Below are 14,264 nucleotides of genomic sequence, written 5' to 3' on the forward strand. Positions count from 1 at the left end.
GATTTTATTTATTTATTTGACAGAGATAGAGAGGGATCACAAGTAGGCGAGAGGCAGGCAGGGGGGTGGGGAAGCAGGCTCCCCACTATGCAAAGAGCCTGATGCAGGGCTTGATCCCAGGACCTGAGACCATGACCTGAGCCAAAGGTAGAGGTTTAACCCACTGAGCCACCCAGGTGCCCCCTATTTTTTTTTTTTTAAAGGAAACTACCAAGATATTTATCCATTGAATGTTACCTAATTCATCACCTTCAAAGGCTCTATACTTAACCAAGAGATGCTGTTCAAAGACATTTTTGCATTCTCCTTTTTGGAGCTGCCTTTATATTTAGTTGATAAGTTACATGGGAAAAAAAATAATTGTGAGCTTGTATCACTTTTATTTTCAACAACAAAGCATTACTACCAATTTGAATGAATTCTTAATTATCATAACTGGCTTTGAATTAATCACATCCACCACAAAAGTGCAGAGATTTGCCACCAAGGCATTTCCAAAATGCCTCTCAAGGCAATTCCAAAAACAGAGTTTAAAAAACAATTTGATCGGGGGGGTAAATGGAAACTTGTCTGAACTTATGTGACGTGTGGGTTCCTGTGTGACTAGCTTAGAGATATGATCACAAGCATTTGCACTTGTTCATTCTAAAGCATTTGATAAAATTCATCCATATAATCTTAGTAGTTAATACCTGTGCACGTAGAACACATTTTTTTATCATTGTCATTAGAAATGTGCTAGACACTTCTTCAGAAATATACGGTGATGAATTACCATCAGTTTTGATGTTTTTAGAATTTCTGTTTTTATTTTTCCAGATATGTTTTCTCTATATTAGTTTCCTTTAAAAATGTGCTTTTAGGGGTGCCTGGGTGGCTCAGTGGGTTAAACCTCTGCCTTCGGCTCAGATCATGATCTCAGGGTCCTGGGATCGAGCCCCGCATCGGGCTCTCTGCTCAGCAGGGAGCCTGCTTCCTCCTCTCTCTCTGCCTCCTTCTCTGCCTGCTGTGATCTCTCTCTCTCTCTGTGTCAAATAAATAAAATCTTTTTTAAAAATGTGCTTTTACATTGAATATCTCAATGACTGAAAAGTCTGATGTAGAAAACTCAAGTATGGAACCAAAATTTCTCCTGCTTCTCTTGTTTCCCTCTAGAACTTTTGTTTTGCCTAATTTTTTTCAAGCAGCTCCCTACTATGACTAACTGCCCTTCAGTCATTCCTGAGGATTAGATTTTGCATTAGTCCTTGAGGACAGTGCATATTATCTCTTCAGAATGTGACATTATTGTAATTTTTTCTCACACTAAGGCAGACAGGAATCGAAGTAAAAGACTTTGGGCGGAGCTGGAGGAGTGGACTTGCCTTTCATTCCATCATCCACGCCATTCGACCGGAATTAGTGGACTTGGAGAGAGTGAAAGGGAGACCTAACCGGGAAAACCTGGCGGAGGCTTTCACTATTGCCGAAACAGAACTAGGAATCCCGAGACTGCTGGACCCTGAAGGTAAGAAGAGTCATTGCTGGTTCTTGCACACACACGTCAAAGCAGTAGTTTTCTATGTCTTAAAGGCAGAAATCACAGATGATTTCCAAGACCTTATCAGACCTTATCCAGAAAACTGTAGGAAAGCAGGAAGAAATAGTACCTTCCTGCACTGATTTTCTTTTGGAAAAAACATTTACTACTAGGTACGGGAGCAAAATATAGTTCTGTTGCCCCAAACAGCATTTTGACATTGGTGGTGTCAGCCAGGTGAAGTGTGGTAACTCCGTAGAGTAAGGGCGGAACGAAAGCTTTAGAAGTGTGCGTGTTAGTGCAAGGAGGGATGTTCAGGGTGACAGAATCACTCTGTTTACATAACAAAGAATCTGGAAGAAGCAAGAGGTTATTAATAATCTAAGATCGTATCTTTAAAATGTCAGTCATGGGGCGCCTGGGTGGCTGAGTGGGTTAAGCTTCTGCCTTCGGCTCAGGTCATGATCTCAGGGTCCTGGGATCGAGCCCCGCATCGGGCTCTCTGCTCAGCAGGGAACCTGCTTCCCCCTCTCTCTCTGCCTGCCTCTCTGCCTACTTGTGGTCTCTGTCTTGTCAAATAAATAAATAAAATCTTAAAATAAAATGTCAGTCGTTAGGAACTTAGAAATGTTGACCACCATCCAGTGTCCCGGTGTCAGTTGGGAAAACCATACAAATGGTCGACTTCTCTTTTTCATTAGAACTGTCTGGCACCTTTTTGGTAAGATTGTGAATTTTAAGATGTTATGGAGGGATGCCTGGGTGACTTAGTGGGTTAAATCCTCTGCCTTCAGCTCAGGTCATGATCCCAGAGTCCTGGGATCAAGCCCCACATCGGGCTCTCTGTTCAGCGGGGAGCCTGCTTCCTCCTCTCTCTGCCTGCCTCTTTGCCTACTTGTGATCTCTGTCTGTCAAATAAATAAAATCTTAAAAAAAAAATCTTTAAGACGTTATGGAAATGGATTAAGCTCTTCCAAGCCTGCAAAAGACCATTTTGATGCCTTTAATAAACTTTAGTAAACTGAATAAATTGTTATATTGAAATAAAAGGATTGAAAGTGAATTTTCCAGGGGCATCTGGGTGGCTCAGTTAGTTAAACATCCAACACTTGATTTTGGCTGAGATCTGATCTCAGGGTCCTGGGATTGAACCCTGATTCTCACTCTGCTCTCAGCAGGGAGTCTGCTTCTTTCCCTCTTCCTCTCTCTCCCTCTACCCCTCCACTGCCTGCTCTCTCTCTCTCTCTCTCTCTCTCTCTCTCAAATAAATAAATCATTTTTTAAAAGTGAATTATCCAAATGTCACAAACAGCTTATTTGGGTTGACTGTTATGGATATTTCTGTTAATGGATGTGCAGGAGTAAAGACAGAGGTGCCTGGGTGGCTCAGTTAGTTAAGCGTCTAACTCTTGATTTCAGCTTAGGTCATGAGATCAAGCCCCAGATCAGGCTCCATGCTGTGTGTGGAACCTGATTAAGATTTTCTCTCTCTCTCTTTCCCTCTACCTCTCCCCTCCAATTAAAAAAAAAAAAAAAAAAAAAAAAAAAAAAAACTAAGTAAATACAATGAAAGCAAGTTCTTTTCACAGATGAGATTTCACGGTGAGCATGCCTGACTTTAAAAGAGTGTCTAAGTGGAGACAGTTGCACCTCCAGGAGTAGGTTATAAACACCTACAAACCCCTGATTGACTTCCCCTGGGATGAGAGCTGCACGGAGATCCCTTGCCGCTTCAGGATCCTGTTGGGGACTCCCCAGATTCACTAGGAAAGCCAAGGTCTTTCCAGCTTGTTTCTGTGGACACACACACACACACACACACACACACATCAAGAGCGTTTAGCTCAAGGAGAAAGCCGTATGCACAACCCAGCCCTCAATTTTTTTGAGTAGGACGACAGGAGGGTATAAATGATTCTTTCATATCCACTGGACTAATGAAGCTTAATGTTCCCTTTGATGATAGAACTGAGGTCGCCCAGATACAAGGCTAGCCCAGATATAAGGTGATCTTTTGTTTTCTTCATACGAAGTCCCCCCCAACAGTTATTGATCTTAAACTTTTTTAATTAAAAAAATTAAACATAAAAAAATTAATTTATTTATTTTATTTTTTTAATTTTTAAAAATATTTTAATTTATTTATTTGTCAGAGAGAGAGCGCGCACAAGCACACAAGCAGGCACAGGCAGAGAGAGAAACAGGCTCCCCACTGAGCAGAGAGCCCGATGCGGGACTTGATCCCAGGACCCTGAGATCATGACCTGAGCTGACGGCAGTGGCTTAACCAACTGAGCCACCCAGGCAGGCATCCCAAATTAATTAATTTTAAAAGGTTATTTAGCTAACCAGGATGTATAAACTTTGAGGAATACGGATTAAATAGATCTATATCTATTACAACAATTAGTTTATGATTTAGTGACACATATGTTTAAATGCTGAATTACTGTATTAAATCATGTGTTACGTGTTTTTTTTCCACATTCATATCTCATGAAAGTTTTACTTGTTCTTCACATCTTCCACATCCTGATCTTGTCATTTCTACAGCCACCTCTGAGACATCCAGTGCTTTCAGAATGCATGACCATGGTTTCCTTTGAAGTCTTTTGAGCCGTAGCACTTTTCCAATCCTGCCTTGATAGTCCGTAGAAATTATTTCTCAAATCACAAGGCACATTTCAAAATATTAGTTTATATTTTGGTTTCCATGTCTTTTGTTTGTTTTGTCAGATATTTGTAAACTCCAAATGTAGTCACCATTTCATTGCCTTTAAAAGGGGTAATTAAAAAGTAATTTAAAACATTCAACACTTTATATGTTGCAGTCTTAGCCCCTCTCATTCTATAATGATGAGTAAACCTCTAATTAAAAATATCTTTTCAGGCTCTGTGTTTTCCCTCAGGGTACTTCACTGTTCAAACTGTAGTAATTTAGAGTACCATGCACAAGGGAGAGGTTATCCAAAGAACTGAGCATAAGGCATCTCCCTCTTTTCTAAAATAAAACTTGTGGAGGCAAGAGGGAGCTTATCTATATTTGTCCAGATACAGTATACAGGCTTTATGGGCATGGCATTTGTTGCCACACCTGTAACATTTTTTTTTTTACTACCTGCTCACCCCAGTTCTGAAATTTACATAGTATTTGTATTGTATTAATGACGCAGAATATCTGAATTACCATATCGTGTCTCAGATTTCTGGTGAATTATCGTTGAGATTATTTAAATGAAACATGTATTACTTTCCCAAAAGTTAGTAATTAAAATGTGTCATCTATCTACATCATAGCATTCCTATCACGTATCATCCAAACTAAATGGGTTTGCCCTCCCTCACCATCTCAAAATATTAATTTTCTTTTTCTTTTGCATTGGTATACTAGCTAGATTCCAAAGTCTGTGTTATTAAAATATAAAGAAGGCTGATTAACCTGTTCATATTTGGTTTTGGTTGTTCCAGATGTTGATGTGGATAAACCAGATGAGAAGTCTATTATGACTTACGTAGCCCAGTTTCTGAAACATTACCCTGACATCCACAATACTGGCACTGATGGGCAAGAGACTGATGTAAGTATTTTTTTCTTCAAGCACTGATAGCACACTCAGTGATAGTGACATAGACGTTTAAGCATGGTGCCTTCTAAAAATTAAATTCGGATGCATTATTTTATTTTATTTTATTTTATTTTATTTTATTTTATTTTGGAATGTATTTCAAAAAGTAAGGATGAGGCATCACCAACGGGGGGTAGATTATAGGGAAAGATTTTTCTGAAGTATATGTTGGATATATGAAAGAAAGCATTATTAATGATAAATGCTGGACATATAACACTGATGAATTAAAAGTGAGAAAGGTAGACATGTTGGGAGATTCATTTAGTAATCTGAGGATTGAAGTAATTTTATATTCATCATGTCATCTGTGCCTGTAGAGCTTGAGACCCCGTATCCTGTTCAATCTGAGAAAATCTGATTTTGACTTTCAGATTTATTATATAAGTCACTACTCACAGCAGACATACAGAAGGAAGGCAGACTTGTAAAAGTCCTAATTATCCACTGTGATTAGATTTTTTTAGCCTCTCAATATTTTAAATAATGTATTTTTATACTAATCCAATGACTTATGTTCATTGTCATAAAAAAGAAAAAGTGAAAAAAGGGAAAAGAAAATGATCTGTACTTAGATTTCTTCTAGAGAGACCCTATCCTAGAAAAAAATTAATATGTTGGTGTAAGCTTCCAACATTTTTCTGTATGTCTATAGAGATGTATAATATTTTAACAGAAATGGAATTATAGTACACATACAATTTCATCATTTTTTCTGTTAACATAAAAAATTCTTCCTATGCCATTCTCTCCAGGACATCATATAGTATACAATAATTTATTCAGTCTTACTTGTTGAAAATTTCTGAATTTTTGCCATTATAAAAAATGCTTCTAGGAACAATTTTAAAATAAAACGTTTTACTATTCTGTCTTAAAAGTGGAATCTCTAGGCTAAAGTGCATATAGATTTTTAATGCTTTTTGAATTTTTTTTCAAATTTTCCTGTAGAAAGTTTGTCCCATTTTACAGTCCAGCCAGCACATCAGAATGCCTGTTTTCACAGATTTTAATAATGGATATTACCATTCTTCTAATTTTTAAGTATTATTATTATTTTTTTAATTATAAGGAGGTGGATTTACTACTGAGTTTAAAATTAATTATAAGGCAAAATGACATCAGGAAAAGAAAGAAATGGAATTTTCAAGATATGTTAAAGAAAATATCTGTCTGACTTCAGTGCTCAGGTCTCACCTAGAGTTTTTAAAGCAGTTTGAGATTATAATGAAGAGAAACACTCCCCTCCCCCCCACAAAACCCTGAAAAACTTCACTTGGCTTCTAAACAAGACTTAGAAACAGGTCTATAAAAGGAAAAAGCCAAGGGTTCATAACCCCAGATTTTCAAATAGGCAAAGGCATTGCACTAATAGAAATCTGTGACTTCATAGAAATTAAGCAAAACTGGTGTTTCCTAGTTTGCTTGGACGATGTTAATTTGGCACTATCAAGTGTTCTATCAAGATCCATGTTTATTTTTTTAAAACTCTCATTCAGTAAACCTGTTTTGTTCCTTGACAAGATTCAGGCGCAAACGTTGACCAGCCGAGTAACTTCTCCGTAGTCAGCAGAGCAAATGTTTCCAAGGAGCATCACATGCAGACTTTCTATACACATCCTAGCATAGATTGATGCAGATGCTTTGGTGTCATTCGGGGCTTTCTGGGTTTTGAGAATATAATCCGGTGTGGATACTGCTGTGTGAATAAGAAACTCTATTAGAAAGCATATTAGACTTACCCTACACAGCCTAGACAAAGTCAGCGTTCCATGTGATTTTCATATCCAAGTCCTTGTGTTTCCCAATCGGGTTTATTTCTGATCAAGTTTCTGCGTTTGTACCGTTTTAATTTCTCTGACATTAATCGTCTCCCCAGATGAGTAAACTCTGTGACTGGCAGTGTCTGAGAAACAGAACGAGGTGCTTTTATTAATGTCCATGAGCAAGAATCAAATGCCAAAACTCCTCAGGATTTGAAAGACACACATTCCTGGCATAAGCTTGTTAATATGCTTTACTAAAGAGGCTTTATTATGAAGAGATTAATTTCATTATCTAGAAAATAAATTCTGATTATCCCTTTAAAACATTCCCTCTATCCCTTCCTGAAAAAAGAGTACATATAATTTCTTCCGGGTTATTTCAAAAATTGATTTTAAGAAAACACATTATAAGCGTTGTCCCTTTTTGTGTGGCATTTATAACATAGGGCATATGCATCTAAAAATGAACATTTTCAATAAGGAAAAAGGAATTTTATGTATTTTATATACTTTACATTTGCTTAATGCAGCTAAATGGCCTTCTAATTTTATCTAGTGAAACTTTTTAAGATTTTTATAGACTACACCCCTATGGGCTATTGATGCCATCATTTCATAATACTTAATATCTGTCTAATCAAGTCTTAGGGAATAGTTCTTTTAATTCACTTTTTAAAAAGCTTGGCAGCAACGTGTCTCCTAGGCTTCCATTTTTGGTGAGTTTGATTGCTGTGTCCTCATTATGAGTATTTAAATTAGATATTTTATAGATAAAATTTTTAAATCTGATTTTCCTATTGGAAATAGACATTGCTATGCCTTTCTTATTCCAACTGATAAGACTGATCTTTTTCCCTAAAGGTTTTCTATCACTCAATCATAAATAAATAAAATAGGCCCATTAGTTCATCTCTCTGAGCTATTCAACTTTAAGTTATTTATTCACTCATTCCTTCCCCTGCAACAAATACTGCCGGCTGCTCTCAGCACGGCACCATCTTGATTGGTATAGGGTAAGAGATGCATATTAGGAGTATATTTAAGAGAAAAGAACCTCCTCTCTACATAGTTCACCATTTAAAATGGTTACTATTTCAATCTATAAATATATGTGAAATGTAAATATTGCCAAAAATTAAAACAAAACATCAAATGCTAGAGTATTACATTGCCTTATTGGATTTGCACAGTTCGATGCTTTCAAAAGTTCCAAAAAGCTCTTAAAGTTACCATACCCATAAAATTACCATCTATTTATTTATGGACAGTTGTCTCTCCATTGTTTTTTTTCTTGTTTCCTGTATAACTTTTGTCCCTGATTTATATTATTTTTCTATATATTATCTTTTCATATTGTTAGGAAATACTTCCAGGTTTTCCATCTTTTGCAAATTCTATCCAAATTTTTAAGGTAAGATTTAAAGAATCTTGAATCAGTGACCTCTTTCAAGCATCCTATGTTCCATAGCTTATTAGCCATTCCTTTGCATGTATTTGTCCTTACCTACACATTTCTTTTAATGTATTAATTCTGTTATTTCCTTTTCCTTTCTAATTGAATAAATAACATACATGTTATTGAATGTTAGTTATAGTCTAAGCCACTCCCATGGGCTAATCTTTAATTATAAGGTAGCATCAATCAATTAATTTCTCTTTAATAACACAATAGCACTAATAAAAGGAAAAATTTATAATAACTATGGTTTCTTTGTATGTGATAGTAGAAATAAAAAATAAAGCTAAAGATTTATTTTTATATGTTAAAATATTAAGCAGGAAATGATTATATGGAAAAAGGTAAGTATTCATCTAGCTTGTATTCTGAGTTTTATCACATCTCCTGCTCAATATTTGGTCATATAGTTTATTTAGTAAAGTTCATGACATGTGGTAAGTGCTCAATATACTTGTGAAATTAATGATTATGAGCTCTTTCCCAATTCCATGTTATCCTGTACTTTTTCCACCTTTCTTTATGTTCCCTCTAGGCCTGAGGTTAATGATCTCTCAACAGAGTAGACTTTATGCCAACATTGGAATAACAATTAAAAGTAATTTTATATCAAATATTAAATTAATTTTTATTTCATGCTCCATGAATCATGAGTTGATGTACATATAAACCTACTACAGAACATGTAAAGATGCCTGTGTGTATGTTTGCATGAAAAAGAGAGAAAGAGAAAAAGTCATGAGAATATCGGCCATTTAGCTGCCTGGAGTTTAGGTGGTCTTCTGTAGGCGAATAGACCCCCAGGTCTTTGAATGCTTATGAAAGTTAACAGTTGAAGAAAAACCACAGACTAAATGCTCTCTGGGAATCTAAATATTGTTTGTACAGTATCTCCTCTTAAAAGGAGAATGTTGAGTGTGTGAATAGCCATATGCTTCTTACCTTATTGCAATTGGCCTGACACTGCCCCACCAGTGGAAAAGTCATTTACTAGATGAACTCTACTGAAGTTATTTTAAGAACATAATTCTTTGTCTCAGATGACTTTGTGAAATAATTTCAATTGGTGAGAAATGGGTCCCTGGAGGCTCATAGTGAGGTCCCATACTCATGTTGATGGTGCTCCCCCCACTTAGTGGTCACATTAGCTTCCGATACTTTGGAGGTAAACCAAGAGCATTTAGTTCCTCTGAGTGCCTAAGAATGTGTCATTTGTGCTTTTATGGGCATGATGGTCAACCAATGAACCTTTCTCACATTTATCTGCTCATGCAGAGGAGCCATCTTAGAAAAAGCTAAAGCTTTGGAGTTTTGGGCTCCTGTTCCATTTCTTTCTCTACTTATCTATATGACCAATCATTTATTCTACCATTATATATTGAGGGAGAATGGGCAGGCAAAACTGAGAGAAGGCATGCATCATGACAGCCCTGTGGGCCAGTCTCTGTGCGTGGTGTGCTGCCCAGGTTATCATGAATTTTCTCCCAAACTGGGAAGCAGTGTGTGGTGTCTACTCAGATGACAGCACAACAGTAGAGAGGATTTAAAAAAAAAAAAAAAAAAAAAGATGTGTCCAAAGTCACAGAGTTGATACTTGTCAGAACCAGAATTTGGACCAGCTTTGCCCACCTCCATGGCTGGCACTCTATCCCGTCTGCCACTTATCCTGTCATCAGTCACCTCGTCTGTGTCACACGGCTGTGACTGAGTGAGATGCTGTAGTTGGAAGCTATTTGTAAGTGCCAAGAACCATGTTAAATGTGTTTTTGATTACTTTGACATTCTTACCAGATAAGAAGTCTTTTGAAAGATTAAGGTATTTTCACTAAATCAACGCTAGAATGGCTTGTTATTATTTGTGGAAATAATGATATAAATCTCTGATGAGGTGGGTTTTTTTGTTTTTTGTTTTTTTTCATGTTTGAGATGTGTGTGGTAGCCTGGATGCATTCATTCAGGAAATATTTTGGCAAATATTCTTTAGGTGCTGTGTTACCAGGATCTGGTAGTACCATATTAAACAAAATAAATATTTTCTGTCATCGTAGAGCTTAAAATATTGAATAGCATTTTAAAATACTACTAGTCCACAGTGTTACGCTGACTTTAATTCCTTGGGTTCAGTCAAAATTTTTCTAATCTGGAATGGTCCTCTGGGGGTACAAATGACCTTGGGTTGAGAAGCACCCTTGGCCTATGTTTTCATAGGCCATTGCTCTTTCTGAGTATTTTTGTATTTAGGACATTTCCTCTTGAGCATATTTTCTTAATTAAATACTGTTTCTTGAAAAAAAAATAGAGGTAGATCATTTCAGTATTTAGCAAGATGATTAAGCTATTTTTCTAGAATTAACTTTTGTCTTTTATTCTCCAAAAGAGGTGAGGGAGAGGAGAGAGAATATTTTTCAGAGACAGTTGGAAGTTATTAAATACTCAGTGCATTCTAGAATCAGCCAGGTATTAAGTAATTAAATCAGTACATAGTTACTAATGAAATTGTGACGTCTGCTGGTTTCTAGAGAGAAGACAGGCTAATTTTGAAGGAAGCAAAAGTTTGGATAGAACAGTTTGAAAGAGATTTGACAAGGGCACAGATGACGGAATCAAATTTGCAAGATAAATATCAGGTAATGTATGAAAATGATTTCAATTTCTTGAATTCCTTTTTATGAGTAATATTAATATATGTCATTTAATCCATGTCCAATCTTTCAAATGATATTAATGAGAAAAACCTTTAAAGAAATACTATGTGTTATCTTAAGTTTGCATGTAATTTAATAATTGTGTTTCTGTATAAATAGGTAGTTCTAAAAAATTTAAGACATTCTCTTATAATATGATTGCCATCGTAGAGATAATTAACACCTCTGTCACACCACTTAAGTATTTCTTTTTTGTGGTTGGGATAATTAAATTCTAGTCTTTTAGCAAGTTGGATGAATATAATACAATATTGTTATCTACATTCACTCTAGGACTGACTTACTACTCGTTGCAAGTTTGTACACTTAAATAACATCTTTCCTATCTCCCCACTACCCTTGGTAATCACCATTTTCTTTCTTTTTATGAGTTTGGTTTTTTTCACATGTAAGAGATACCACAAATTATTGTCTTTCTTTGTCTGCTTTATCTCACTTAGCATAATGTCCTCAAGGTCCATCTGTGTTGTTACAAATAGCAGGATGTCCTTCTTTCTCATGACATTTATAGATGGATTGATCTGTCCATCACATCTCCTGTCATTCATCCATTAATAGGCACGCAGGCTCCTTCCATGGCTTGGCTATTGTGATCAATGCTGCAGTATACAAGGGAGTGCAGGTATCCTTAGAGGTAGAATTAGTAGTTTTAAGTTGTGTGTGTCCATTCTGTACTTAGAGCTCTGAGGGTTCATGACTCTTCTGGAACTCGGAGTCTTATAGATGACCCCAAACATAAACGTCTGATCATTGCTTTTCTATAGCTCATGATCTTGTAGATGTCACATAACAAAAAATTCCACCAAAAAATGACTTCAGTGCAAACAGAAAACTATTATAGAATAAGCCGTGTTTAATCAAGTCTCGCAACATGACTGTTTGGCATGGGCCCATCATGGGATCTGTTTCTGTTGCCACCTGCCTGGTTCAACACTGTAGCTCTCAAATTGAGGCCAGGGTAGTTGCTGCTGTAGTTCCCCCAGTCTCCTTACACCGCCATTACTTGGATTTCGGCTTTCAATTTTCACTCCTCAGACACAAAATCTTAGGTTTTCCCATGAAATTGTGATTTATTGCATGCAGCATTGATGTTTTCCTTCTAGTTACAATAGCATTGCATTTCAGCGGCCAAACTGTAAATATATTCTAGTCTACATTATATTTTAATCAGTCTTGCTACATAAAAGGGGGTGGTGATATGAGACTCAGCATGGCAGATGAGAAAGGATTTCGCCGTTGGCATTAATGTGTGGATTTTATGTAACAATATCTGTAAAGTGGCCCGAATTTAGATGGATGACTCCATCAATATTATATTTGTTGCACATGACAAAGCAATGTGTATGTGCGTATTTAATTGCTTTGACTCTCAGTGTAATCTTTTTATCTGAAATATAATATTTTCTGGATGAGCTTCATGAAAAAATGATTAAACCAGTAAATGGAGAATAGAAATACAAGAACAAATGTGACTATATTTATTAGACCATTGGTGAGTTTTAGTTTGGGCATAAATTATAAAAAAAATCAAGTCCAAATTATGAAGTTACCTGTTATACAGATGTTTGTATAAAGGGAAAACAGAGGATTAGAAAAGTATGAAACAGAAACACTCCTTTCAGGCCAAAGATGATCAGCTGTCTTTTTAAAAAGATCTAGGGACCATCTGAAATCTGAACACAGGGAACATTTTCCTCATTGGTGTGTTTCTTACAGAATCGGCATTTTCTGTTCCCACTTATCAGTCAATAGTTCATTATCCTGTTTTTTCATGCATAGAATTCTGTGGAACAAAACTGAAGATTGATCTTATGTTTTTGTTATTTTTAAATGACATTAAGTTAGAGGCAATGGAAGACAAGTTGTGGTAAACTATTGACTCACCGTCTCCCCCCAGTGTTCTTCTTGTGAACTGACAAGTTTGTTTATTCAGAAATTCTTTCAAATGTGTTACGGTCTAGATTCTGTAGGGACATTCTCATGTTCTTTAACATAATTGCATGTTTTAGTGACATTTTCAATTCATATTTGGACTTGGAGACTTGTTTTAGGATGTGTTAATTTAATAGGAAATGTAGAACTTTAATTGAAGTCAGTAGTTGTTAAGGTTAGTATCAGACATATGGTTAAGTCAACATATTACAGATTTATGTTTAACACGATGATAAAGGGAATGATACAGTAATTAATATTTTAATGCCATAAACTTAAATCAAAATATTATTATATAATTGAGGTCCCTTAAGTAAATATCTTTACCCCGGCTTACTTAAACACAAATTTAGTTATCTTTAAACCAGCATAATTTGGATATATATGATTTCTAACCTAAATTATTTGGTACTTAGAAGTAAAGCAACTATTTTGATTCTTATCATAGGTTTATATTCCTATTTACTATTATTTCTTGATGTACATGGACTGGCACATAGATTATTTAACTAGAAATGAGAAATCTTAGGTTTTCGTCCTACCTCTGCTACTTGTTCTTCCCAAGTTCCCTCTGGGCTTCCTGTGGTAATAAAAATAGAGTACGTCAGTGTTGTAGGGTTATGGAGAGAGCCCAAGGAATGATGTGTAGAGAGGAATTAGCATGGGACCAAGCTCATCATTGGGCTTGGGGCACAGTAGCTGCTCTCAGTATCATGACTGCCATCATTAGGTCAACAACATATATTGAGTGTTTTCCCACTATAAAGGACTGTTATTTAGGAAATGTGGTTTCCTTTGCATTTGCTGTTTTTGACTCATTTCCATGTTGTTGCTCTTTTTCCTCTTTTAGTCATTTAAGCACTTCAGAGTTCAATATGAATTAAAAAGGAAACAGATTGAACATTTAATACAACCTGTACATAGAGACGGTAAACTGTCACTTGACCAAGCGTTGGTAAAACAATCCTGGGACAGAGTGTCCTCCAGGGTAAGTTCTCTCGAGATTAATTTCATGAAGGCTGACATAACAGTCAAGAACATTTTCCATCATGTTTTTCTACAGAGCAATATTTCATCTGGTCCTACAGCCTCTGTCCAAGACAGGAAAGGCTTACCTGTGGGAGTTTTCCTCTAAGTTAGTGGAAGTACTCGGCTTAACAACTCTTCTGCTTTGCCCGCCTTGTACATAGTTCCCCCGTTGAGTAGATGATGGATGGAAATCCTGAAAGACTCGATTCTGGGACATTTAGAAGAGATGAC

At 36.2% G+C, this 14,264-nt stretch overlaps 1 protein-coding gene across 16 annotated transcripts in view; it reads left to right on the forward strand.

The window, feature by feature from the left end:
* The window catches only part of SYNE1 (spectrin repeat containing nuclear envelope protein 1), a 479,099-nt gene that overhangs the window by 132,564 nt on the left and 332,271 nt on the right, over positions 1-14,264 (forward strand). For 15 of the 16 annotated variants that reach the window (XM_044243752.1, XM_044243801.1, XM_044243842.1 and 12 more), the window contains 5 exons: positions 1,311-1,507; positions 4,988-5,097; positions 8,272-8,322; positions 10,887-10,994; positions 13,855-13,992. In XM_044243752.1, the coding sequence (XP_044099687.1) occupies positions 1,311-1,507; positions 4,988-5,097; positions 8,272-8,322; positions 10,887-10,994; positions 13,855-13,992 (604 nt within the window). The remainder of the gene's footprint in view (positions 1-1,310; positions 1,508-4,987; positions 5,098-8,271; positions 8,323-10,886; positions 10,995-13,854; positions 13,993-14,264) is intronic. The other variant, XM_044243794.1, reaches the window with a different exon arrangement.

Source organism: Neovison vison, chromosome 1 (genome assembly GCF_020171115.1).
Source record: "Neovison vison isolate M4711 chromosome 1, ASM_NN_V1, whole genome shotgun sequence".
NCBI lineage: Eukaryota > Metazoa > Chordata > Mammalia > Carnivora > Mustelidae > Neogale > Neogale vison.